At 50.1% G+C, this 27,086-nt stretch overlaps 1 protein-coding gene across 1 annotated transcript in view; it reads right to left on the bottom strand.

Moving 5' to 3' along the window:
- CUNH4orf50 (chromosome unknown C4orf50 homolog) overlaps window positions 1–27,086 on the bottom strand; it is a 49,980-nt gene that overhangs the window by 6,718 nt on the left and 16,176 nt on the right. The window contains exons 4-11 of the mRNA XM_055326166.1: window positions 25,761–25,929; window positions 25,479–25,606; window positions 24,203–24,911; window positions 22,464–24,082; window positions 15,501–15,653; window positions 10,772–10,828; window positions 7,644–7,826; window positions 525–573 (exon numbers count right to left, since the gene is read on the bottom strand). Coding sequence (XP_055182141.1) covers window positions 525–573; window positions 7,644–7,826; window positions 10,772–10,828; window positions 15,501–15,653; window positions 22,464–24,082; window positions 24,203–24,911; window positions 25,479–25,606; window positions 25,761–25,929 — 3,067 coding nt within the window. The remainder of the gene's footprint in view (window positions 1–524; window positions 574–7,643; window positions 7,827–10,771; window positions 10,829–15,500; window positions 15,654–22,463; window positions 24,083–24,202; window positions 24,912–25,478; window positions 25,607–25,760; window positions 25,930–27,086) is intronic.

The raw sequence follows: 27,086 nt of genomic DNA, 5'->3' as shown, positions 1-27,086 counted from the left end.
ATTATTAGAAATGCCCTGGCAAGTCCATTGAACTTCTCCACACAGAGAATTATTTACTTAGGATGAATTTCCAGGAGTAAAACCACAGGGCTGAGGAGTTCAGCTGCTTCTGCAGAGACAGTAGTTTTCCTACTGTGTTCTGCTTATGCTGGGAAGCGAGAAGGCAGGGGAATGGGAGTCCCATTCCTCACAGCCTGCGCTTGACCCTGGCCCACCTGTCAGGTCGTCCTGCTGGTTTGGACAGTGTCTGAGCACACAGATATTCCTTTATTTTATTTTTTAACATATTTTATTTATTTATTCATGAAAGACACACACACACACAGAGAGAGAGAGAGAGAGAGAGAGAGAGAGAGAGAGAGGCAGAGACACAGGTGGAGGGAGAAGCAGGTTCCGTGCAGGGAGCCTGTCGTGGGACTTGATCCCGGGTCTCCAGGATTAGGCCCTGGGCTGAAGTGGCGCTAAACTGCTGAGCCACCCGGGGCTGCCCTACACAGATATTCCTAATTGAATATTGCACTGACCTCCTACGACTCCTGCCTTCTCAGACTCGACATCCAGATGGTGGCTGGTCTGGAAGAAAAGACACCTCAGCAGTTATTCTGCATGGCCCAGGAGTAAAAGCCTCACGCAGGTGGCTGCAATGGAATGAAGCAGGCCCCCCACCCCTCCCTGCAGAAAGCACATTCTCTGGTCAATCCACCCATCCCTCCTCTGCCCACGACCCACCAAGGAGGAGGCTTTGCTCTTAGGGAATACAGGTGCAGGAAAACGATTGCATTTCCTTTACCCAAATTAAATCTCCAAACTGAGCTTGTGATTAATGTGTTTTAGAAACTGCTGTTAAAAGTGGAAAAATTGAGGGCAGCTGGATGGCAGGGTTTCCAGGGGGAATAGTCTTTCTCCACGGAGGTCCTGCTGACACCTTGCAAGAGCCAATTGCTGAGCTGTGCCTGGGGTCCCTGGCTCAGTCACCCGGTAATTTGAGTCATGCTGGGAGTCGAGTCCCCCACACCACCCCATCTGCTGGGTGGGTATTCTGCTGGATCCCATGACTGCACCGGGTCCGCAAGAGGTGGTGAGGCAATGGCACCTCAGCTGCTCAGACTGGCAGCCCCCGATCGGGGTCACAAGAGCAGTGCTGACCTTCAAAGCAGGTCAGATTCCAGCCCAGCAGCCCAGACCTCACTTCCTCATGGAAGATTCCGGTGGGGCAGGGGCTCTGTGTGAGATATTGCTGGGATACCTCCCTCCCCCAGCACCATGTGTACAAGTATTGGCATCAGCTGGCCCCCTGCCTGAAGGCCCCGACACACGCTGTCTTTCTTTGATGAACTTCCATGTGTATGTCATGACCTAATTCAGATGTCCGCTCCTGGATGAGGTCTTCCCTGACTTCCCCGGGAGAGTTCAGCCACCTGCCTCTCACATAGCCCCTCCATGCTGTGCTGTGACATCTGGGCCATTTGTCCCCTCTAAAATGGATTGACGAATCCAGAGCTAATGCACAGGGGCACCGATTATGGCCTGACCGCAATCCACACCACTCTTACTGGAGCCTTTGGCACTAGGCACACTGCCTCTTCTCCACCAAGCTCTTAGCCTGCTGCACTTATATCCCCCCGGACGACGCGTGTATTCTAGTACCGTCACCATTCACACCCCCGTGTCCTCCCTCCTGGAGGTCTCCAGGCCTAGGGCACCTTCGCTCCGTCCTTCCAGCTATTTCTACCCCTCTATATCCTTCCAGGCCTGGTGTGTATGCCTCCTCCTGCAGGAAGCCTAGTCCCCATCAAATCTCTCCTCTCTGCTCCCTGCCAGTGCTCCAAATGCACCCGGCTTAGAGTTAGTCTCATTCGATGCAGACTCCTTCAACATGAGAACAAGGTTTCCTTGACCTTCCTATCCAGAGCAGCCTCGGATCCATTCAACTGGCTTCCAGGTGGCACTGCATTCAGCACGTGATCGAGGTTCTAGAGATCCTCCTCTGCTTTCTGCTCCTCATTTATCATACCAGCCTGGAGGGACTCAGAGCCAGGCGCTTGCAGGCTGAATCCTGTCACTTCCTGATTCCAAGGTCGTGGCCAAGTTAGTGGAACTCCCTGAGCCCTGTCCTGTCCATCTGTAGAATGGGCATACTAGTCTGTTCCTGACACGGTTTGTCGGGATACAATGAGAATGGATGCCTACTGGACGCTCCACACAGGGTAGCAAAGATCCGCCCTACATGCTCTGCCCACACCGCCACCCCCACCCCACCTCTCTCTTCTTGTAAACTTTTGGGTGGGAGAATATTCTAAACTTCGTAAAAGGCAAAAGCTAAATAGAAAATAATTGCCTGGATCCTTGGAGGCCCAGGCTTGGGGTCATTGATTTTAATGAATTAGGGGAGTTTAGGGCTCCGAGTCAGTCTCTCTGCTTCTTTTTAAGATGAGATTCTATTTCTGAAGGCCCATATATAGACGTGGTTGACAATACCCAGAGGAAAGCAAGGCCTTTTCAGGAGGTGGAGAGTAGAGGAAAAAAGCAAGGCAAGAGGAAGAGAAATTAGCAGCTCCCTTGCTGGGGCGCCTGCATCTTCCCAAGGCTGCGGTCCAGGGGACTCTCCACTGCTGGCACCCCAAGCCCTGGCCTCCCCCTGGGACCGCAGAACTGGGATTCTGCTTAAAGGGACCACATTGCTCTGTGAGCATCTGCAGGTGACAGTTCTGTGCTGGACATTTGAAGAGGTCTTGCTCGAACTTAGAGCCCTACAGAGGGACTGCAAGGTCCCTGCCCTAGAGCACAGGGAGGTGAATGGTGAGTGCTATGGTCTTAGGATGGCAATCCCTCAGGGTCTTGGGTGTCTTCATCTGCCAAGTAAACATGTGCTTAGAGTCCCAGGAACTGCAGGGCGCCAGGAAGGGCCAACTCATCAATTCTCTGATGGGACTTTCTATTTGTTGAGCTGACCTTGGGCCAGAACCTGGGGGAGGTGGTTCAGGCTTGGGTGGGAGGGCATGGCACCACCCTAACCAAGGCCATCTCCCAGGTGAGCCCTGGCACCCCTTCTCTACCTCTTCTTTGGCACCTGGGCATCTGCCTCTAAGGAGGAGATAATACCTGAGTATAAACGACAAAGAAAGGTGTCTCATTCTCGGCTTTAGAATGTCAACAGCCTAGGTCCTGGTAGAAGCCAGAAAAAATAGGTGTCCTGGGACTGGGGGTGTGGGGGTAGTGAGAGGTCCCTGAGAGGGTGTTTTGAGCCCCACCCACTTAAACCGAGTTTGGGGTATGTGTGTGGAATTGAGAATCCCCTGAGAGATTTTAGGAATCCAAAGAAGGGAAGCCTTTTTTTGCAAGGAGACTTCCCCTTGCTCCCATCTCCAGATAAAGACAGGGAGGGGCCAAGATCCCAGTGTTCCCCACTATAAGATCATGGGAAAGCTGGCCACGCTGGCCACCAGGAATTCCTCCTGCTTTAGAACCGATGCCTGAGCTGCAGAGAACTAGCAGAGCTGCAGGAAAGACACCAGGGTCCGTCCAAGGCCTAAGACGTCAAGGGCAGGACGGCGGGTCAGTGGACACCAGCACAGCAGATGGGAGGTCCCCACCCCATCCCTGTGTCTGTCTTGGTCCCTCAGTGCCATGCACTGAATGTCTGGGCTTACCCAGAATTCATATCCCGCAATCCTAACCCCCATGTGATGGTATTCAGAGGGCATCAGGTCTTGAGGAGGGAGCACTCAGGATGGGATTAGTGCCCTTATAACAAGAGACACCTGGCCGCTCTCTCCACCACATGAGGACACAGAGAGAAGGCAGTCGTCTGCAGCCAGGAGGGGGCTCCTGAAGGTACCTACTGACCCGAGTGACCTGTTCTAGGCATGAGCACCCTCTCCAAGGGCGGGAGTGTAGATGGTCGTAGCCCTGCACCCCAGCCTGCCAACCCCAGGTGTGACCCTGACCAGCCCTTTGACTGCTCCAAGCCTCAGTTTGGGCTTTGGGGGGATGAAGTGAGCTAATCCATGGAGAATGCTGGCCCAGGGGAAGGGCTGAGCCTTGACCATCATCACCACTTCCAGTGAATAAACGAACGGTGGACTATCTGATTGGATCCCAGCCCAGTCCACACCTCGTACCCCTTGGATGCCTGTGGTCAGTGTGGGTCTCCTCCCAAGGGCAGGGGCCAGACAACCGGAGCCCCCAGGGTCCAGGCCCTCCCAGAGATGTTTCTGCAAGGCGTCACCTGGTACATACAGCACCCCCGATGCCCGGCCACAGTGTATCCTCTGCTCTGGCACATGCCACCCCGAGCTCACCAGTGTCTCCCCAGCCAGCTGGGCAGCACTCCCAGGCTGCAAGCCAGAGTCCAAAGCCTCCATCGGGAATTCCATCTGTGTCCTCTGAAATGAGAGCCAGAGCCCATAAAACCCACCTCCTGCCCAGCTGCCAGCAGGAGGAGCTGCCACCACCCTCACCCCCCGGGGCTTTGCTTCGCCACCTGGCCCTTGGTCCTCACAGCCCAAGTCATCCGCTGTTGAACTAACAGAGCTGCTATGCACAGCCCGGCCTGGCTCTCACACCTGCTGGATCTGCCTTCCCGAAGCCCAGGGATGCCCTCTCCCACACCAGCTCTAGTCCCCACTCACTACAAGTGACCTCCCACCCGCTGCAGTCTCCCACCACTGCTCCCTTCAGCACCTGGCCCTCTGGCCAGCCTGGAGCTCCCTGGTTTCTTAGACACGTCACTGCCTTATAGCTGCCCACTGGGGGCTGGCCTTCTGGCAGCAAGAGGGCCCGATTCAATGAGGACCTGGGATGCACCAGACCCCATGCTGCTACTCTGATTCCCAACAGGCCACATGCACCCACTACGCCCCCCTTCCCACAGGCCTGTGATGGCAATGGCTGGGCACAGAAGCCACCCCGCCAGGATCAAACCCCAGCTCGGCTCAGGCAAGCAGCTTCACGCAGAGAAGGCCAAGCTGGAAAGCTACTCACAGATATGCCTTCAAGCAAGACTTGTAGCCTCTGAGCCTCGGGCTTCTCAACTGGGGAAGAGATGGTGATGCACCTTCCCCGAGAGGACCTCCGGAGTGAGCTCCGTAAAGCACGTGGGAAAGCCCCCGTGCGCTCTAAGGGGTACATGGAAGTGTCCCCTCCTGAGGCCACAGAGCTACGCACTGGTGGAGCTCCCCGATGCCAGGGCGCACCCTCTTGAAAACTGCCCACAAGAGGACCAAGTTCCTACCCAGTGGGACCCCTGTACGGCGTGCTTAGCGGATTATCAGTCTTCACGTCAACTCTGCTATGTAGGCTGTACTGTTCCCATTTTACAGATGAGGCTCAGAACACGTCAGAGTCTTCTTGCCCAAAGACATGCACATAGTCAGTCTCCCTCCTGTTTCTGCTTCTTTCACGACACTCACTATGACTTGTGATTATCCACTCCGTGGGGGCTTGCACATTTGGTCTGTCCCCTTCATCCTTTCTGCCCAGCGCTCGGCACCAGGCCTGGGTCATGGCCGTAGGTGCTCAATAAGTACGTAGCATGCGATGGGAGAGCTGAGATTTTGTGGTCTGTACAGGGAACAGTAAGGCATCGCCCCCGATCATGAACGTGGGGGTGTTCCTGGAGAACAGAATTATAAAGTAATGCAAAATGAGTCAGGGCAGGGACGCCTGTGTGGCTCAGCAGTTGAGCACCTGCCTTCGGCCCAGGGCATGATCCTGGAGTCCCAGGAACGAGTCCCGCATTGGGCTCCCTGCATGGAGCCTGCCTTTCCCTCTGCCTAGGTCTTTGTGTCTCTCATGAATAAATAAATAAAATCTTTAAAAAAAAAAAAAAGAGTCAGGGCAGGTTCAAAGCCACCTGAAAACAGAAGCTTATAACTGGCCCAGCGGGAGGCACATCCAGGCCCAGGAGCAATCCTTACAGGAAATGAACGAATCAGGCTCCATTAATTCTCCCTGTTCTCATCTCGGCCTCCAAAAGGATCTTCTGATCATAAATGTTTAGTGATTAACAAATGAACAAAGGCATGAATGAATGAACTTGACTTTCCAGACAACTCCACCCTTCGGGGAAGGATATGCTGACATGTTTTTCATCCATCCATCCCATATGTCAGCCCACACATGGTTCTAGTTCTCATAAGAAATTGATAAAGTCGCGTTCTGGTTTATACATCTGTCTCTGTGCATTTGGTCATTGTAAGTCAGCCTCTCCAACACCAGCCAACATCTCAGCTCTAGTTTCGGAGCAGCCCTTGGAGGCGGGGGCGCTCCCTGCTGTGATGCCCGCTCAGCACACAGCCCGCCGGCCCTTTCCTGTGACACCTACTGCATCGCACACCCTGGATATGCAGAGATGGTTCCAAGCACCTCAACAAGCTGCTGACCTCTTTCTTCAGCCCTATGCTGGCTCTGAAGAGGCGTGAACCATTCACACAAAGAGATGAGCACTGGACTGGGAGTCTGGGACTCTGGATTCAAATTCTGGCTCTGAACCAAGTCACCATGTGGCCCTGAGCAGACCCTCTGGCCTCCAGGTCTCCACCTCCTGGGACCAGGGGACCTCTGACAGTTGTGGGGGAACAGAAGGGACACAGAAGACCGGCCTTGCAGAGCTGGGCTGGGAAGGGCCGAGGAGTGGAGGAACAGAGCTGGCCCTAAGCTGCCGAGTGAGCATGTGGAAAACAGAGCCTGCTACGTCCACAGCAGGAGCTGCATCTCGCCCTCACACCATCAGGAGCTGCGTTTGGTTGGGGGTATTGCTGGCTGGTCCCCCGTGTGTGGGGTTGGGGGCAGCCTCAGCTGGGCACCCTCATACCACAAGCATAGACCCTGGCGCTACTGTTCACAGCCAGACCTGGGGTGAGAGCACACACCCCAGACCGTCCACACTGCCTGGGGGCTGTGTGACCTCGAGTGAGCCTCCCAACCTCTCTGGGCCTGTTTCCTCTTCAAATGACAGTGAGGAGAGGAGATCCTCATGCCATTAGTTCCTGATTCCATTCATTCAACAATTATTCCCTGAACAGCTTCTCTGTGCCCGGCACTAGGGAGACAGAGATGGTTACGGAGCCACTCTGTTGGTTACGGAGCCCCAACAGAGAGGTGCCCACAAAGCTCCCGCAGCAGCAGGGGAGGATCCCTCTGACGTGCCACGGAGGACCGAGGATGTGCTAACTCTGTGGTCCCTGGGAGTCAGGGAACGCTGCCTGGACAAGGTCACACGGGAACGGTGTCCAGAAGTATGTGTAGGAGGCTGCGGGACAGGCAAGAATCCTGCCAGAGGAAGCAGTGCGTGCTAAGGCCCTGAGGCACATGTGAAAGAACCATCTGGTGAAACAAATGTCACGGTGCTTGTAGGACCTGGAACTAACAGTGTGTGAATGTGTGTGTGTGTGTGTGTGTGTGTGTGTGTGTGTGTCCTGCACTGTGTCGTGAACACTTGGAGGGTAAGGATGCCCGCCCGGATCGCCTTCCTGCACCAGCCAGGACACGGTGCCAGCACAGAGCAGGGGTCTTGGGCATGTCCTGAGTGGGGTCAGCGGACAGAGGGAGGGAGGGACAATTCAGGTCAGGCAGGGGGACAGGAAGCCCATGTGCCCACAGCACCCTCAGGAAAAGGGACAGCGCAAGCCCGTGGAAACTACCTCTGGGAGCCCCGGAGCCAGGAAGGTGGCCGCGTACTCGGCCAGTGCCACGTCGTCAACCATGCTCTGCGCCGTCTCAGAGAGCAGGTGATTCGCCAGCCCGTGTCTACGCAGCTCCTGCAGTAGGTGTGTGATCAGGTGGTTCCTCTCCCGGCACTTCTGAACCAGGGAAGCCAGCTTGGCCTGACAGGGCGGGAGTGGAGACACAGCAGGTGGGTCCGTGGATGGAGGGCACCCTCGGGGGCTGGACGGCTGAGCCGGGCTCTGGGCAGTGGGTTCCTGCTCTGCGTCCCCCAGCACTGCCTTCACTCAGCCCCCTCCCTGCACCCAGAAGCCAGAACCAGCTTTGAAAACAAGTAGCTGGGGCCCCTGGGTGGCTCAGTGGTTGAGCATCTACCTTTGGCTCAGGTCATGATCCCGGGTCCTGGGATGAGTCCCCCATCAGGCTCTTCTCAGGGAACCTGCTTCTCCCCTAGCCTGTGTTTCTGCCTCTCTGTGTTTCTCATGAATGAATAAATAAAATCAGAAAGAAAGAAAGAAAGAAAGAAAGAAAGAAAGAAAGAAAGAAAGAAAGAAAGAAAGAGAGAGAGAAAGAGAGAAAGAGAGAAAGAGAGAAAGAGAGAAAGAAGAGAGAAAGAGAGAAAGAGAGAAAGAGAGAAAAAGAAAGAGAAAGAAAGAAAGAAAGAAAGAAAGAAAGAAAGAAAGAAAGAAAGAAAGAAAGAAAGAAAACAAGTAGCCACACTGCTGCACATCCCCAGGGACTCTGGATACGGGGCCCAGGATCAGAGGTCAAGAGTGTGGACTCCACCACTGACCAGCTCTGTGACCAAGCTCCCCTCTACACCTCCACTTGCTCATCTGCACAGTGGACGTTGTTAAGGGCACCAGGATAAAAGGCGTTGGTGTCCCTCTGTGCCCGGCTCCCAGTTTCTTTCTATCCTGATGGATAATTTTTATATTTGTGGGTCTGTCTCCCGTACAGCCTGAGAACTCCTCAGGTCAAAGCTGACACTGCCCTGGACCCCTGCACCATCACTGTGCCACCACTGGGCACAGCATGACCCTGGGGAGGGATTTGTTACCTGAATGGTATGAGTGAGCAACCCTCCCACCATGAAATGACCTCCCACGTCTGTGCATGTCGGGAGGGGGTGGCGGACTCTCATCATTCAAGGGTGGCCCCGGGCGAGTCTCCTTCCTTCCTGGTGTGCCCTTCTGCTCCACCAGAGGAAGAGGTGAGGATCCCTTCCTGCCAGGGCTTCCTGCCCAGCCCAACCCAGAGGTGGGGGAGCATCCCCTAGGCAGTGGTGCTTGGGTGCCCAGTCCTGGCAGGCAGGCAGGGCAGGAGGGCGGTCTGACTCAGAGGCTGGGCTCTCAGCGCACTTAGGTGGGGCTCTCCAGGTCCCCTGGATCACACCACCCCAAAACATCAGGGCCTCATGCATTCAGCCAGCATCAGTTGAACATCGTATGTGCAGCTCCCCACGGAGAGGGAGTTCTCTCCCCACAGAGAAGAAGGCCTTGTTGATGGTGACGGTGACTCTACCGGGCTCTTCATGCACCTGACCTCCTGGAGGGACAGCGTGGCTGAGGGGAGGCTTTGGCATCAGACAGAGCTGGGTGCAATCATGGCTCTGCTACCGAGTAGCTCTGTGTGACCATGGGTAGGTCACTTCCTCCGTGAGCCTCAGTTTCCCCATCTGTCAAGTGGGGCTCATGCTCCCCCTTCCTGACATGTTGCTTGTGGACCTTAGAGCAAAATTTGTGTGGAGGATCTGGCATATGGCAGGCTTTGTAGTTACAGGAGATTATGGTCCTGTCATCCTTTAAGTAAAGGTACAAGGAATTGACAAAAACAAGAGTGCGGAGCTTGGAAGCTTCACGTTTTCATAGGACGTTACAGTTTATGTTTCCACCGCCGATGTCCATGCAGTGTCGGAACAAGCTGTGATGGGAATGACTGACGCTTCAAGTCACAGCCTTGGACACCTGAACCTCGGACAGACATGGGAACTCTGGGTGGGAGAGGGATTGCATGGCTCATGCTTCTAACTTAACATCTAAGGAAACTGAGGCCCCTCAGGGTACCTGAGTGGCTCAGTCGTTAAGCACCTGCCTTCACTTCAGGTCATGATCCCAGAGTCCCAGGATTGAGCCCAGTCAGCATTGGGCTCCCTGCTGAGCAGGGAGCCCCTCACCCCTCACCCGGCTTGTGCTCTCTCTCACTCACTCTCTCTCAAATAAATAAATAATTTTTTAAAAACAACAACAACAACAAAAAAAAAAAAACAAATGGAAACCAAGGCCCCAGAGCGGGTAAGGTCAGTGAGTTAGTAGGGCCCATGGCCCCCTCTACACCTTGCCCAGGGAGGGACTGGACAGGAAAGGCAGGCCCTCTAGGTCCACTTCCCAAATCCAGGTGCCATGTCTGAGGTGAAATGTGTCATCTCAAAGAAAGTACACGTCTGAATGGCAAAGGATATTTGGGCCTGTAATGCCACTTCTGGGAGTCTGGCCTAAAGAGATCTCTGGCTATGTGGGGGAAAGCTTTCTAATAAAAAATGTGCATCACAGTTTTGTTTTGTTTTGTTTTGTTTTTTTGCTTTGTTTTTTTTAAAAATATTTTATCTATTTATTTATGAGAGACCCAGAGAGAGGCAGAGACACAGGCAGAGGGAGAAGCAGGCTCCCCGCAGGGAGCTGGAAGCGGGACTTGATCCCAGGACCCCAGGCTCACGCCCTGAACCGAAGGCAGATGCTCAACCGCTGAGCCACCCAGGCGTCCCCATTAGGGCGTTCATATACAAGATGCAAAAGACGGAAGGAGGGGGCAGGACGGGCAGCCGACCTGACCGAGCAAGGGCACTTCTGGGCTATTCTCGGGAGGAAAAGCAGGACATGGACATGTAGGGGTGGTGGGATCTCAGACACACGCGAAATACTCTGGAAGAAAACACGTGAAAACGCTAGATTCAAATGGGAATTTGGGATGCAATTGCTCTTCTTCCCAGGTTTTTTTTTGTTTTTTTTTTTTTAAATAATAAAGATGGACTACGTGTAGAATAGGGAAAACGCGAGCTCTAGTTGTTCGAAAGAGACATTTCACATTGATCTCACGGACACGTTACCTTCAAAGGAGCCACAGCGAAATTTGCCTCGTGTTGCTTTTTCCGAAGTTCATGCAGCTGAAAGAGAACCAACGTGTCTGACAAAGCTGGGCCCCCGGTCACAGCCCCGGTCACAGCCAGCGCCTCCCCAGGCCAGTGGGCTCGGAGGCGTTGGCTCCAGGGCCCTTTTCCCACAGGAGGTGCTCAGGGGGGAACAGAGGCCTTCCCCATCACTGGCTGAGCAACACCAGGGGAGGAAGGATGCTCTGAGCACAAAGAATGAGCTGCCGGACTGCAGCTGTGGGGCCTGCTCTCTTGCCTCTTGCCTCAGGAAGGACCCCCCTGAGGAGTTTTTTGTGTTGTTTTTTTTTTTTTCCTGTGGAGTTTTTTTAAGTGCTGTGTTAAACCTCTGGGGAATCCGAGCCAGACACCCTGGCTCCTAACCCTGGCTCAGCCACTCACTAGAACTTGACCTTGTGCAAATCACTTCTCTTTCTGCCTCAGTCTTCTCATCTGCAAAGTGGGGGTAATATTAGTGTCCACCCAGTTAGCAGAGGATTATAGCGAGGACTCTGTGAATTGTTTTCCTATAAAGTGCTGGGAAGGTCCAGTTAACGCTCCTCGAATGTGAACCCTTGTTGCTATCTGGCAGAGGCACCAGGCATGTGCATGTGAGTAAAGCCACCCTGGACCTTCCAGCCGAGCCCCACACGCAGCTCAACACCAGCGAGTCACCCCGTGATGCTTTGTGGAGCGCGGCTCCCCAGCCCAGTCCTGCCTGAATTGCTGACCCTAGAATAAGGCGGCCGTTCTAGGAATACTTCTCCTTCACTCTCATTTCCCCTGTCATCAGTACAAGAAAGCTACACCAACAAAAATCCTCCTTCCTCCTCCCCATCTCTTCTGATCTCTAACACAGGTTTCACCCTACATCTTCACAATCGAAAGCCTACACATGTTTACACACAGACGAAACTGCACTATTTGAATGTTTTTACATCTTGGTTTTGTCATTAAATTTACAATCGTGGTGTTGTTTCTATGCCAATACATATAAACTGATCACGTCCTTTTAAAATCTTGTATATTTCAGCAGGAGGCTGAAATATAATGTTTCACTGATTCTTTACGAAAATGTATATTGTTTCTTTGCTTTCCGAACAAGGCTTCGACGCACATTCCTATACAGCTATTTTGGCATACCTTTCTGAATGTATTCAAAGTGTAAAATGCCAGCTCCAAGCAGACTGTCTTCTATTCAAAAGGCACTCAATAATATTTGCAGGCTTGGATTCAAACTTCTCTCTGCTTCGGTTTAGGAAACAGCACGAATGTGTTGCTACGCCCTGAGTGCCGGGGCATTTGCAATGAAAAAGTGAATGAGGAGAACGTGAAAAGACAACAGATGGGAGAAAATATTTGGCAACCACATATCTAATATGGGATTCGTATCTAGAATGCATATAGACTCTTCCCTCTTGAAAACAAAGAAATAAACCACCCAGTTGCAAATGGACAAAGAAATGAATGGTCATTTCTCCAAAGGAAGATAGATAAATGGCCAGTAAGCACAGGAAAAGATGCTCAATACCATCAGCCACCAGGGAAAAGCAAACCAAACCCCACAGAGCTCCCAACTTCATGTTCACTGAGATGGTTATCTCTAGTCGGTAGTGGATGTTGGCAAGCTCATGGAGAGGTTGGGGCCTCTGTCCAAGCCTGTGGGAATGGAGAACGGAGCTATCGGAGACCGGCCTTCATGTAACTATGGTTGATATGCTCCCTCATTATATTACAAGAATTTCATCAGAGAATGGAAACCTATAAAAAAAGAACCAAATGGCAAGTGGTGGGAATTGCCTCGCTGGCTCAGTTGGTTAAGTGTCTGACTCTTGATTTTGGCTCAGGTCATGATGTTAGGGTTGTGAGACTGAGCCCCACGTTGGGCTCCATGTCAGCAAGGAGTCTGCTTGAGATTCTCTCTCTCTCCCTCTGCTTCACTCCTCCCCAACTTATGTTCTCACTTGCTCTCAATCTACAAAAAAAAAAAAAAAAAGGTAAAATAAAATGAAAATGAAAAAGGAACCAAATGGAGGGATGCGTGGGTGGCTCATGGCTCAGTCAGTGAAGGATCTACCTTTGGCTCAGATCGTGATCTGGGGTCCTGGGATAAGGCCCTGCATGGGGCTCTCTGCTCAGCGGGGAGCCTGCTTCTCCCTCTCCCTTTGTCCCTGCCCCTACTTGTGTGTGTGTTCTTTCTCTTTCTCTTGCTCTCTCTCTCTCTAATAAGTAAATAAATTCTCTTTAAAAAAGAGCCAAGTGGAAATTCTAGGACTGCAAAATACATTACCTGGAATCAAGAACAAAAACAATGAGTTTATAAGTAAATCTGACTCCCCTGGAGAGTATTAACTGGAAGATGGGTTAGAAAGAAATATCCAAACTGAAGAACAGAAAGAAAGAAAAAACATTGAAAATAACGAAAAACAGATTTCAGAAGATATTGGGTATGGTTAAAAAGCCCTAACATGTGCAACTGGAGTTATATTTTTCACAAATCAGTGACAGACAGGAGAAAAAAGTCCTAACAGCCCCCTTGCTGGCTGAGGGCATGGTGAGGAACATTCCCTGTTCACTGCCTGGGCTTTGGAAGTGGGTGCCAGCACTGGGAAGGCACTCTGCAATATGTATTCAGAATCCACTCTGGATCAGTAATCCCATAAAAAATAATATATAAATTAATGGAAATGACCCCAGATCCAACAACAGGTGAATGAAAACCATATCCACTTAAAAGATTACCATATAGGCAAAAAAATACTGGGCACAAAGTCTAGAAAGCAACACAGACATGAAACTCTTAAGTAAAGTGCATCTGATTATACAAAGAATGCACGGGAAAGGAGCCAGAGATTACATCACAATGTTGGTGGTGTAGTTTTCATCCATCAGCTTGTCAAAAACATGTAAAATGTGATAACATTCAGGGTAACAAGCACAGGCAAACATGTACACTCATTTATTCCCGGAGGAAGCATAAATGATGCAGCCATTCTGGAGGGTTATTTGCCGTTATGTATCAAAGTTAATTACACACATATCCTTTGACCCAGTAATTATTTTCTAGAATTTTACCCTTTGACTATGTAGCAGAAACATATCCCAATACAGAGACATAGAAATGTTCATTAAGCTTTGTTTATAAAGCAAAGAAACAGAAGCAATAATCTTTAAAAAAAAATAAATAAAAGGGATGTCTGGGTGGCTTGGCCATTGAGCATCTGCCTTTGGCTTAGGGTGTGATCCCAGGATCCTGGATCGAGTCCCACACGGGGCTCCCTGCATGGAGCCTGCTTCTCCCTCTGCCTAGGTCTCTGCCTCTCTCTCTCTCTCTCATGAATAAATAAGTAAATAAAATCTTTTAAAAAGAGAGAGAGAAAGAAACAGAAACAATTTGGATTTTCACAAAGAACTGATTAAGTAAGTTATGTTTTGGCCTTATGAAAAAATAATAGGAAGATTTTTTAAAAATGAGGTCAGTTTGTATGTGTTGATATGGAAACAGATTTTCTGTTAAATGAGAAAATCAACGGGGTCCTTCAGTGGCTCAGTTGGTGAAGTGTCTGCCTTTGGCTCAGGTCATGATCCCAGGGTCTAGGGATTGAGTCCTGCATGTGGTTCCCTGCTTGCAGAGAACTTGTTTCTCCTTCTCTCCACTTATGTTCTCTCTAGCTCTTTCTCTCTCTCTTAAATGAATAAATAAAATCTTTGGTTTTTTTATGTTCATGAGAGACACAGAGAGAGAGGCAGAGACACAGGCAGAGACACAGGCAGGCTCCCTGCGGGGAGCCCAATGAGGAACTTGATCCCAGGCCCCCAGGGTTAACGACCTGAGTCAAAGGCAGATGCTCAACCACTGAGCCACCCAGGTGTCCTGAATAAATAAAATCTTAAAAAAAATATATTTTTAAATGAGAAAATCAAGATGCAGAATATTTTTGTATGGTATAACTTCAAATCTGCATACACATCCACAGATACACTGAATGCGAGTAGATAGGGTTGAAAAAAATGCTGGAGCTCAGAAGGGGTTGGGGTCAAAGGGAGAAGGGATTATTATTCTTTTTTTTTTTTTTTTGCATTTTAAAAAATGAGATAGTTATAGATCTACATGTAGTTGTAAGAAAAGACACAAAGAAATCCCTTGTATCCTTTGCCCTGTTTCCCCCAAGGGGAACATTTTGCAAAACTATAGTATATTACAACTCTATAATATCAATTTTATTGATACAATCTACCAACCTTACTCAGATATCTCTAGTTCTACTCTTAGTGTGTTCACTATGTTCTGTGCAATTTTATCACCCACGAAAGTTCACGTCTCCATCATCACAGATAAGGTAATGGACACTTTCTCAAATCTACAAGGATCTTTCTGCCCTTTGATAAAATCACACTCACTTCACTCCTACAGAGGAAGGACTTTTATTTATGTAACATTTGAAAACTAGTTAGACTTTCTAGAAAACCACATGTATTCCTAGCTTCAGATGGAAGAGAATTTAGCTGAGGGGAGGGATTACAAGCCTCCCTTCTTTCCCCATACTGCTCTTTACTCTGGAAATCTAATAAATACTACCAAATCACAGGGAATGGTGAGAGCTTGCCTGATTCTTTTTTCCATTCCCACAACTCCCTGGAGCGTGGGAACATTTCATTAGGCGGGAAAGGAAGTGTGGCTCCAGCCTACCTCGCTCTTGAGCTGGTCCCGGAGGCAGGTGGCTTCCCGGTAGGCTGACGTCAGGTCTCTGAGCTGACATTGCAGGGTCAGCCCCTGGTGCCGGAGCTGCTGGACTTGCAGCCTCAGGTCCTCCCTGGGGGTGTCCGCCTCCAGGTCCTGCAGCTGTGGAAATCACCAATTGAAATGAAACGCTTAGGTTACCTTATTTTGCAAGTAATTTGCCTTAGCAAACCAGAGGACCCATTTTCCTTCTTAATTTTTTTTACCTTACATTTTTTCTCAAGTCAAAAATTCTAGAAAATAAAGTCACAGAAATAAGTCACCCCAAATCCTAGTAGCCAGAATAATTGTTGTTATTATCCGTATGTTTTTTCCAGTCTCTTTGCTGTGCCCTTATGTATGGGCACGTGTGAGCATGTGGCCCATGTTGGCTTTTTTGAGTGTGTTGGTGTTGGGGAGGGTCTGGGGAATCATAGAATAACAGTCTAGAATGTGATTTTCATATATATATATGAAATATATATATGTATTCAGATATATATATATCTTTGGCACATATTTTCAAAAATATGCAAAATGGCATGGCATTCTAGAATCTGTTTCAATAGATTTCGGTCACCATTCTGCTAAAAAAAGTAGAATGAATGGAACTTAAGGTTCAAATCCAATTATGAGATGCTTATTACATTAAAGCATGATCTGTTTATATAAAACAGAAGATATTGCATTTTCCCCTGAGCATTTTTCTTAAATCAGTTAAAAATAGTCACTCACTCTTTTTGGGTCAGACATGAGTGGGTTTCATATGAATGTCATGGGGAATTTCCGGGAGGCGGAAAGATGGGAAGAAGTGATTTGGCACTTCGGGAGGGGTGGTTAAATAGGAGTGATGTTACTGCCCCCAGTGGTTCTGTATTCTAAAGTTCTATTTTTTAATAACTTCTATACACACTTGCACACAGGCGTGCATATATACACATACATACACACATGTATTTTCTCTATATAACATTTAACATATAGTTTATATCTTTGGTATCCAGTTTTTATCCCTTAATACCATGTCAGGAACATTTTTCCATATTGCAAAATAATGTTGAAAACACCGTTGTTAGCATACATGGAGCATTCTGTGGCATGCTGAATGCTCAGGTCATTCTAAAACTTCGCTGCTGTAATTGGGGCTGTCATAAACACCCTTCCACAGAACTCCCGGACAGACCTCTGAGTTCTTCCCTGAGATTAGCAGAGGGGGAGTTTCTGCAGCCAGGGCCTGAGAATCATTAAACAACCAATTCATATGCTAAGGTGGCCTACAAAGGAGCAGTACTGCTAATGCTCAGGCTCTGGGCTCTGGTTTGCCGGAGCCCAGAAGCTCAGAGGCTTCTCAGATTCCCTTCCTCTGCTATGGCAAACCACCCTTCATTTAAAGCAGCTGCTTGGGAATTTGAGGCCTGTGAAGGTCATCTCTGCTCATGCTCTTGGCCTGGGTGTGAGCTGGGAGGCAGGGCCTGAGCCATTCTGCTGGGAGAGGAGAGAGAGGATGGTGTAAGGACAGAATCAACGTGGTTCGCGGCTGAAGAGGCCTCCTCCTCGTTAGTAAAGAAATCCGAGAGCAGAATGTGGCTTTCTTCTAATTAATAGAAATTCACAGAGCGTGGGCCTGAGATACACAGGCCGGGCGCTGTCAAGAACAGATGGGTGCTCCGGATGGTTTCATGAAATCCAGCTCTAAGACTTGCAAAACAAGTTGGCCTTTCTGGGAAGTTTGGTGTCTTCACTGCATCCCCTCCCCAGTGACTTAGATGAAGAGTTCGCCCCAAATATCCTACGAGAGTACCCCCAGTACATTTCTAAAGAGAATGAACATATGGGATGAGGGCCAGCCCTGCCTGCCTCATGGGACCACCCAATGGTCTTGTGAATGGCCCCATAATCCACTTGCTCCCAAACATGCATGATTGGCACAGGCTCTGGCCACACGCTCCACCTGGGCTGAGAGACATGGTGCATATGGACCTCAGGGAATTCTATCTGGTGGGGAACATTGACAGAGAAATAGGCAGCACGGCACAGCATGGTGAGGGGAAGCTGGAAGGCGCTAAACCAGGCATCCATGGCCATGGGGGTGGTGGGTGGCAAATGTATCACAACTGCTCTCTGGGCTGGTGGATGGGCACCAGAATCTGTACCATTTGCTGATTCCCATGGTGTAAATGTTCCCACCATGATCAATGACAAGCTATGGAAATGGCGTCACATCTCTGCACTGAGCCCATCCAGCAAGACTGGGAGGAGCTGCCCTGCAAAAGGAGACCCCAAGGATGAGCTGCAGTTCCCAGGAGAACACTGGGGTAGAGGGGGAGCAGAGCAAGGATGCCGATGGGTGGAGGAGGGTGGGACGTAAACAGCAATAGCTAAGGCTCCCTGGGCCTGGATTAGAATTCACCAGACGGAATTGGGATGGATTTCACATCATGTACAAGAGGAAGAGACAGACGGATTTTAAGTAAAATAGCAACATGATCAAGTTTGTGACTTGGGATGATGGAAAGGGGAAGCTTTCTTGTTTCTGCCTCCTGTCATCAACAAACCTCATTTCTTTGAACCCTGGTTTTTATCTGGAATCCTCCCTTCTTTTAGTTCCAAATTCCTCCACTTTGGCTTCATCCCTTGGCATCATCCCTTGACTATAAAGTTGTTTTGACTGTTCCTCTGCACCCCCCTCCAGCCCTTTTCCTCACAGGAGACAGTGATCTTTTTACAAAAGAAATTGAACCATGTTGTTCTCCTATTTAAAAGCCCCCTTGCTGCATTTAGATGGGGTCATAACTGGGACCTACAGGCCATCTGAGCCCTACCTCATCTCACAACATACCCTACCCTTGCCCATGTGATCCCAACACACTGGCTACTTTCTATTTTTCCAACAAACCAGGCTCAGGACCTGGCCATGTGCTTCCCTCTCTGCCTGAAAAGCTCTTCATCCACCATCCCCTTCCCACCTTGAAATGCTCAGCTCAGTATTCCTCTCCTCAGAGTCCAGTTTCTACTAGGTCTGACTAGCTGAGATCGGACAACAATAAAATATGGAGAAATGCACAATTCTTTGCAAACACTGAATGGCAGCCAAGGCAGGGCCACAGTCCTTGAGGAAAAGAATGCACATCAAGTTGAGCTCCACACCCTTCCTCGATTTCTCTCTGGAGCATTTTTCCAAACCATGGGTCAGAAGTGGAACCCAAGCTGAGAGTGGTGTTCCTGCTAGATGGGGTACTCAAAGGCTGGAATTCAGAGGTGCTCTGATATCTGGGTCTGTGGAACAAAATAACAGAAAGGAGAGAGCCAGGTACTGCCCTAGAAATGCCCCCTTGGGTCCTTGGCTGAGTCCTAAGCTGGGCAGCACAGTGCAGGACTCAGAGTCCTAAGCGAAGAGAAGCTGGCCTGCCTATTGCTGAAGAGACTTCAGAGGTCACCCACTGCTGCCAAGATGGCAGATTTCTGGCTGAGCCCAAATTGGGTGTCCTCAGTGAATGCTCAGGGGAGTGAGCCGCTGTCATGGAAAGGTCATGCCCTGGAAGCAAGGTCCACACTTTAGGAGGAAAATCAGACTCTAGGACTAGGCCAAAACTAACATATCCCTGCACAGGAATGACACCATCTGCTGATTATTCCACTACCTGCCAGAACAAAAGGCACTCAGCATTCTCTGGTGAAGATAATAACCAGGAGTCTCTGCAACATATCTACATGATGTCCAACATAGAATTTTTTTTTAATTACTGGACATGTGAAGAAGCTGGAAAATGGGACTTAACCAAGAAATAAAACAGCCAATAAAAACAGACCCAGGGATAATACAGATATTGGCATTAGCAGACAAGACCTTCAAAATAACTCTGATTATATATTTTTAAAAATATAGGAAAGATCGACAAAGTGAGTGAAAAGACAGAGTATTTCAGTAAAGAATCTGAATCTCTTAGAAAGGATAAAAATGGATATTCTAGAGTCACAAAAGATAACAAATGAAATTCAGAACTCATTGGATGGAATTATCAGCAGATAAGACAACAGAACAGAAGTGAACTAAACAACAGGTTGATAGACAATTCAAACTAATGCACAAAGATGAAAAACTAATGCACTTTTTTTATGATCAAAAAGTCTAGATTCTAGGAAACAAGAGAAAAATAGGACAGAACAAAATATCTGAATAAATAATGACAAAAAATTCTCCAAATATGATACAAGACTTGAATATACAATTTTAAGAAGCTCAGAAAAATCCAAGCAGGATCAATACAAATAAAATCACACCAGGCACATCACAGTCAAATTGCCAAAAACCAAAGATAACAAGGAAATCTTAAAAGCAGTCAGAGATAAAATAACATACTTATTTCATGAAAACAAAACCAAACAAAAAAATCATGATAAAAACAACCAATTTTGAACAGAAACTATGGGAGCCAGAAGGTAAACGCAATGAGATCTGCAAAGTGCCAAAAGAGGGGGAAATACCTGCCTACCTAAAATTCTGAATCTAGCTAGGGGAAAAAAATCTCTTAAAAATAGAAGTTGAAGTTTGTTTTCATAAAAAGAAATATGAGAGAATTCATCACCAGCAGATCCTTACTATGAGAAATGGCAAAGCTCTTTAGGCAGAAGGAAAACAGATCCCCAGGGGTGGGAGCAAGAATGCACAGCTCAGGAGCATGAGGAGATCTGGATAAATGCAGAAGATCATTGCTTGTTTGGAATAACAATAGTAACAATGCCTTATGAAGTTTATCATATATAGATGTAATATGTATGACAAAAATGAGGAAAAGAAGAAAGAGTGAGGATAAACTATTAAAATTTTTGCATTATTTATTAATAATTATTAATGTATTTGGAATTTCCATATTACATGGTAAAAGCACTAATTTAATGTACATTTAAATAATTAATAGGTACATTTTGAAATCTCTAGGGTAAGCACTGAGGGAATGATACTAAAATGTATAGCAGAATGAGCTAATGGAGCAGAAAAAGGAATAATAGAAAATATTTATTTATACCAAAAACAAAGGTAAGAAAGGAGAAATAGAACAGAACAAAGAAAACATATAGTACGAAGGGAGACAAACACTTAATTCTATCATCACGCGTACAAAATGTACGTGAACCAAACACCTCAACTGCAAAGCAGAGGTTGTAAAATTCAGCCAAGTAAACCAACCACATGCTGTTTCAAAGAAACACACTTTCAATATAAAGATGCCCATAAGTTGAACGCAAAAGGGTAGATGGTATAAAAGAAGTTGGATTCCATGAAAACACAAAGGGAACAAAACTGGTGTGATCCCTTCAATATCAGACAAAGTGCAATTTGGGCAAGAAGCGTGAGAGGTAATGAGGGACATTTCATCACGATCAAAGAGTCAAGTCAGTAAAACATAATTGTAAGTCTGCATGTGCCTCATAAATAACTTCCAGATACATGAATCAAAAGTAACATAACCAAAAAAGAAATACACAAATGCACACTCAAGAGATTGTAAACATAATCTGGGTAAAGAACAATGTGAATAGATGGCCTGTTGGTAAAGATACAGAAGATGATCGGCACAATTAACCAGCTTGGCCCAATCCCCATACTCAACAACGGCCAACTATTTATTTTTCACAAGGACCTGCAGGATATTTACCCAAATAGACCATAACCTGGTCAATAGAACAAATCTCACATCTAAAAAAATCAAAATAGCATAGTATACGTTTTCTGACAACAATGAAATAAAACTACAAATCAGAAACAAAACTAGAACTACAAAATTTGGCAGGTGCTTGGAAATTCAGCAACACACTTCCACATAACCCATGGGCAAGGAGAGACACACAAATGGAAACTGGAAAGTCCTTTGAAGTGAACGGACATAAAAGCACAACACATCAAAATGTGCGGGACGTAGTTGAAACCGTGCTCAGAGAGAAATGCGTAGATGGGAGCGCACAGATCACAGAAGAACAGCTCAACATCAATGATTTAAGCTTCCAACGCGAGAAGCAAGAAAAAAGGACAGCCAACCAAAAAGTGAGTGAAAGAAATCGAACAATCAAGGTATAAACAGAATCCAGGGAAATAAAATACAGACATACAATGAGGAAAATTGACAAAACCCAAAGAGATCCTCTGAAGCGATTGATAAAATTGCTACGGGGAGAGGGAAAGAATGAACATGAGTGGATACAAAGGACTCCACACTAAATGTCTTTCAGACATGCAAGACCCCGTGAGAATATCACGAACATTTCATCCTGGGATTCCTGAACATCGGGTACCCTCCACACGTGTGACAGTGACGCAGGAAACCCTGTGTCTTGGCCAAATCACAGATGTGCTAAGTGCAGAGCTGGCTTTGACCTCCAATTACATCCTATGGTCCTTGCTCCTTTCATTGTCCCTTTTGAGACCCAATGTGGAGTTTAATTGAGGTGTTGGCCAACCTACGGTGTCATCATATTGAAATACATAAACGTGCCAAGTCAACACGTGGTACACCTTAGGCTTATACAATGTTATATGTCAGTAATATCTTTCAAAGGGGGTGGAGAGAGAGAGAGAGAGAGAGAGAGAGAGATGCAATGCGCAGAATTAGGACCTGGACTGCTTGATAAACCCCTGGATCTGAAAACACGAGCTCTGATCTTGCAGCATCAACACCACCCGGACCGCAGTCCCACCTGATACCCATGGGAACAGGCTAAGAGGAGGGGCAGGTTTGCATCTCAGGTTGTGGGCAGGAAGGGACAGCCCAGGTGGCCGTGCCAGCCCCCTCCCTCCTGCCACATGACTGCCTCTTACTTAGTGGGGATGATGACGGACCTCCTCTGAGGGCTGCCGGAGGAAGGAGGAAAGCGGGTGGTCAGCACTCTAGAAAGCTAGCGAGATGGCGCGTAAGCCGCTCTGTGTGATGAGCCTACCTGGGGGCCATGGCTCAGGGCCCTCGGAGCTCGCCCTGGGTCTGTAGGGCACCGTGGTCTCTTCTCCTCCTCTCCCAAATGTGCTTCCTTTGCTCCTGCTCCACTGATGCTTCCGTGTGGGGACACTTCGGCGCTTCCCCAGGCCAATGACGGAGCTGCAGAATTGGCATCGTATCTGGAATTCTCCGTGCCTAAGGCAGGCCCCATCCACCGGCCGGCCACACCTGATTTCGCCACCGAGGGCGGCCCGTGGGCTCTTGTAGTCAATTGCCCGGAAAGTGGAGTCACCTGCACCCCCCTGTCCACAGCGTTCCCCTTGTCCCCGGGCATCTTGCCTTCCCCCTGCAGACCCTCCTCTGCTCCTACTGAGCGACCCACGGCTGTGCTCGCCCCCAACATGACCTCCGTCTCCAGGACGCAGACCCTGCGCAGAAGGTGGGCATGTTCCCCCCTGAAGGCCCGGACCGAGTCTTCTATCCCCAGCACCACGCCCTTCATCAGCTCCTCGTGGCTGACCCCGAGCTCCGAGATCAGCGCCTTGAGCTCCCGGTTTTCCAGCGTGACGTGCTCCATCACACCTTTGGATTTTCTGACGCTCTCCAGTGCGGCTTTCTGGAGCTGGGCCAGGTGCCCTTTCAGCTTCTCGTTCTCCTCTTCGAGCTCAGAAATCTTGCCGTAACTTTTTGCATTGCAGTCTTCCAGGTCAGAGATGACCTGCCAACTTTGGTCCAGCTCCCCCTTAAAGTCAGTGATGTCCCCTAACAGCATGCTGTTTTCCCGTTCGAGTGTGGCTATCCTTGTCACATTCCTGTCCCTCTCTTTTTCGAGGATGCACAGTTTTCTATGGCATCTCTCTCGGTCAGCCCGAAGCTCAGCGTTGTCATGTAAAAATTGGCTTCTCTCTATCTTCAGTCCAGAAATGAGCTGATGAAACCTCCTCCTCTGTCTCTCAAAGGCTCTCGGTGCCTGGTTCTGGCCCAGCTCTGAGGGCCACTCTGGGCCCGGACTCATGTGATCCAAATCGGTCACCATCCCTGGAAGGCCCGCGCTGGCTCCCACAGCCTCCATCTCTCCTGGTCTACCCCCTGCTCTAGTCTCCCCGGGTTTGACTTCCCTGGCCAAACACATCTCCAAGCCCTGGTTGCCCAAACCCTGCCAGGAGTAAGCGTTCCCCTGGCAGCTGTGCCATTTCAGAGCCACGCTCCTGCTCTCTCCTGCCAGCCTGGAGGCTTGCTGCCACCGTCCCCCGCCCCCAAGCTCCAGGATGGAGAGTTGCTGGAAACAAGCTTCCATCTCCTTTTCAAATTCATCTATTCTGAGCTCAGAACCGCCAGATCCTTTGCTCAGCACCCACGGGCTACTGATGGGCTCGGTCCCCTTGGGTGAAAAGGCCAATCTGGGGGACAGTGTCAGACCTCCCTCTGCCGCTGGGAAGAGTGTATCGCGGCCTGCACATTCCATGGGACCAGGCTCCTCCAGGATGTCGCTGTGGCCCAGACTGGACCCTTCTAGAGGCCATGCCTCCTCCTCCTTCTCTTTTTGCCCTTCATCCCCAGGGCTTTCCTCTTGCAGATGCAGAGCATTTCCAGACCACACAAGAGTTTCTTCCTTGGCTGGCCCTGCAAGGAGCTGAGCACCTGCTGGAGACGGCCTCTGGGCACCGAGGGCCCTGGCTGTGGGGTGCTCTTTCTCCTTCTCCTCCTCCTCTGATGAAAGCCCTCCCTCCCTCCCCCTCCCACTCAGGGCTGTGGGTCCCTCGGTTGACATTGAGGCCTCCTGCTGCAGAAGAGGCAGTGGGGACTGTGGGCCGGGCCCGGGGCAGGAGGCAGAGGCCTGGGTTTCTAAAGCCCCGTTCTCGATCAGCACGCCCTCTGGGGCTCCAACGCCAGCCCACAAGCTCGGGTTTTCTCTGCTTTCCTGACTTAGCTTACTCTTGCCACCAAGGTCTTCCTCCTTCCTGCCCGCAGCCTTCCTCACCCCCTGCTCCTCAGTTCTCCACTCTGGTCCTCCTCCCTCCTTCCAAGGGTCTTTTAGATCTCTGGGCCCTCTCCTGGGAAATCGCTGACTTGAAGTCTCTGGGGACTCCTGGCAGAGCGAGGCTTTGTGGCTCTTTTCCCAGTGACGATCTTGACCGGGTTGTCCTGAGGCTCTGGGAGCAGGCGACGGCCTGGCATCCAGCACCTGCTCCATTTGGGATTCTTGTGGCGAAGTCTCTTGGAGCAGCAGTGGCGGCGGCAGGGAAGGGGGGTCCCCAGCTGGCCCCCAGGGAGGGAGTGTGGACGTCTGCACCAGGAGAAAGGATCCCTGGGCCTGGGCGGCTGCTAGCCTCTGCTCTGAAATCCAGGCCAGCTCCACGGGAAGGAGTGAGCTGTCCCTGTACTGTCCGGAGGGGCAGCCGCAGACGAGGAGGAGAGCCTGTTCATCCATGCTGGGTTCAGACGGAATCGGCTAAGGACGCGAACAGAAGAGAAGATATGAAGCAGCCCCTTCCTCCACTTAGCCCCCCACACCTCTCTGACCTCATCTCCTGATGCTCCCTCACCCAGCCATATAGGCCTCCTCAACATGCTGAGCCTGATACTACCCCAGGGCCTTTGCACTTGCTCTTCCCTCTACCCAGAACATCCTTCCCCAGATCCCTTCATGGCTCACTCCCCATCCATTCACATCTCCGCTCAGATATTACTTCCTCAAGAAGCCCCCTGACCATGTCACTGCACTGATTGTATCCCCTTTACTGTGCCCCCACCCTCCTCTCATATCCTCTGCATATCTGTGTGTGCACAGATATGTGATGGGACAACTGGGCCTGGACACACGGTTGTGGGCTCCCCACCTGCCCACTCCCCACCTAGGTCTCAGGGTGTTACATTCAGTCTTCCCAAGTCTCCTTCTCAGTTATTTCCAGAATGTCCTTCCAAACACTTCTGCAGTCCCTTCTCCCACCTTCCACACGCAGTAGGGCTGATCAGACCTGGCCGGCATCCTGGGCATGCAGAAAGCCTCTGGCCTCACCTGTCCACGGTCAGATCCTGTGATGTCTTCCAGGGACCCGTCTCTGGTCTCCAGGCCTGGCACCACAACCAAAGGGCCTTGTCCTGCTCCAATGCAGCCCCAGGAGCAGCGCCCCTCAGAGGGCTGGCCTGGGAGGCAAGAGGACCCCACAGTTAAAGAGACCCTCCTAGCAGTTTTGTCACAACTGCCACTAGCGACTAAGCCACCTGCTCTTGGGATGACCTGGCGCTGCTCACTGACTCAAGTCCTTTGAGCCAGAGGTGGCCTGATGATCACCACTACCTGCCAGGGAAGGAAACCAAGGCTTGGAGATGTGAATGACTGTCTGCTGACAAGCAGCAGATTGGGTCTGGAAGCCACGTTGGCTGACCACGAAGCTCATGCAGGTGACAAAACCCATGATACCTCCATCAACCCGGGCACCCTCATGGTCACACAGGGTCATAATCCCCTGCTCCCAACCCCACAAGGCTGGCGTGCAGATAAAGGAGCCGGGCCTTGGCTTCACCACCAGACAGGCCCCTCCTTCTCTGAGGACAAATTTGACCATTGATTTGCCAGCTCTGCTCCCCAGAAAAGGAATGAAGGGGATGGCAGCTGTGTGGGTCAGTGGCACCCCTGGGTATAAATAACCCCCTCATCTGTAACCCCATCTGGCCTTGGAAGACTGCAAATAACCACAGTGGGACATGGTGGCTTTGAGGCTCCCCAAGTGCAGTGGCTTTGCAGCAGGGCATTTAGAAACCCAGTCTGAGACTGTGATCAGAGACATTGGTCCCCATTAGGGACAAGTTGGGGACAAGTGGGTCCTTAGCCCAGCAGCTCCCAGACCTTGCACCTATCTCACATCTGAGCTGTCAAGTGGTCGGCTGGCGATAGGAGAGTCATTTCATGGTCTTCTGCAAAGACTCCTCCTCCTGAGACCCCTCCTCCTGAGACACTTGCTGCCCTGTGCTGGCACCAGCGTTGCCTAGCCGGCCCCCTCCTGAAGGCTGAAGGAGTGAGCCTAAATGTCTGGTTGAGCCTAAGTCAAGGACGTTGTCCTGGACATCGCAGACTCTAATCCCACCTCTTCTGGCTGTGTGACATCAAGCAAGCAACACTACCTCTCTGAGCTTCAGCTTCCTGTCTGTAGAGCAGTAACCCCCCACCCCCGGACACACTGGCACATCCTAGGGGACTTGGCCCATCAGCGGGCGACCCTACAGGCACCCCACAAACCTGCTGAGCCTCTCGGTCCAGGGGCGCCGGTGGAGCCAAGGGTGGCCTGCGGATCTTGCCTTTTGGGAGCATCCGGTGGGTCCTCCCTGGGCGGGGACAGTGGTTCATCCTGGATTCGGCTCAGAGTGACCTTGAGGAAGACACAGGAGGAGAGCCGTGAGTGTCCCCACAGCAGGAGGGGTCCCTCCAAGGCCATCCCAGGGACTCCGGCGGGGAGCCAGGTCCCTGCCCCTGCTGAGGAGAGCAGAGGGCACGTGGCCCACCCCCCTGGCCTTGTGCTCCAGGTCCCGCGGACCAAACCCCCTGCTGCTAGCAGACAGCCAGGTGTGGCAGAGGAGCTTGTCTGTCCAGCCGAGATACCTCTGCCCCCCCCACTCCCGAGCAGCA

This window comes from Nyctereutes procyonoides, unplaced genomic scaffold (genome assembly GCF_905146905.1).
Source record: "Nyctereutes procyonoides isolate TBG_1078 unplaced genomic scaffold, NYPRO_anot_genome, whole genome shotgun sequence".
In the NCBI taxonomy this organism is placed as follows: Eukaryota; Metazoa; Chordata; class Mammalia; order Carnivora; family Canidae; genus Nyctereutes; species Nyctereutes procyonoides.
Note: the sequence above shows the minus strand (reverse complement) of the source record. Positions and strands in the feature narration are given on the sequence as shown.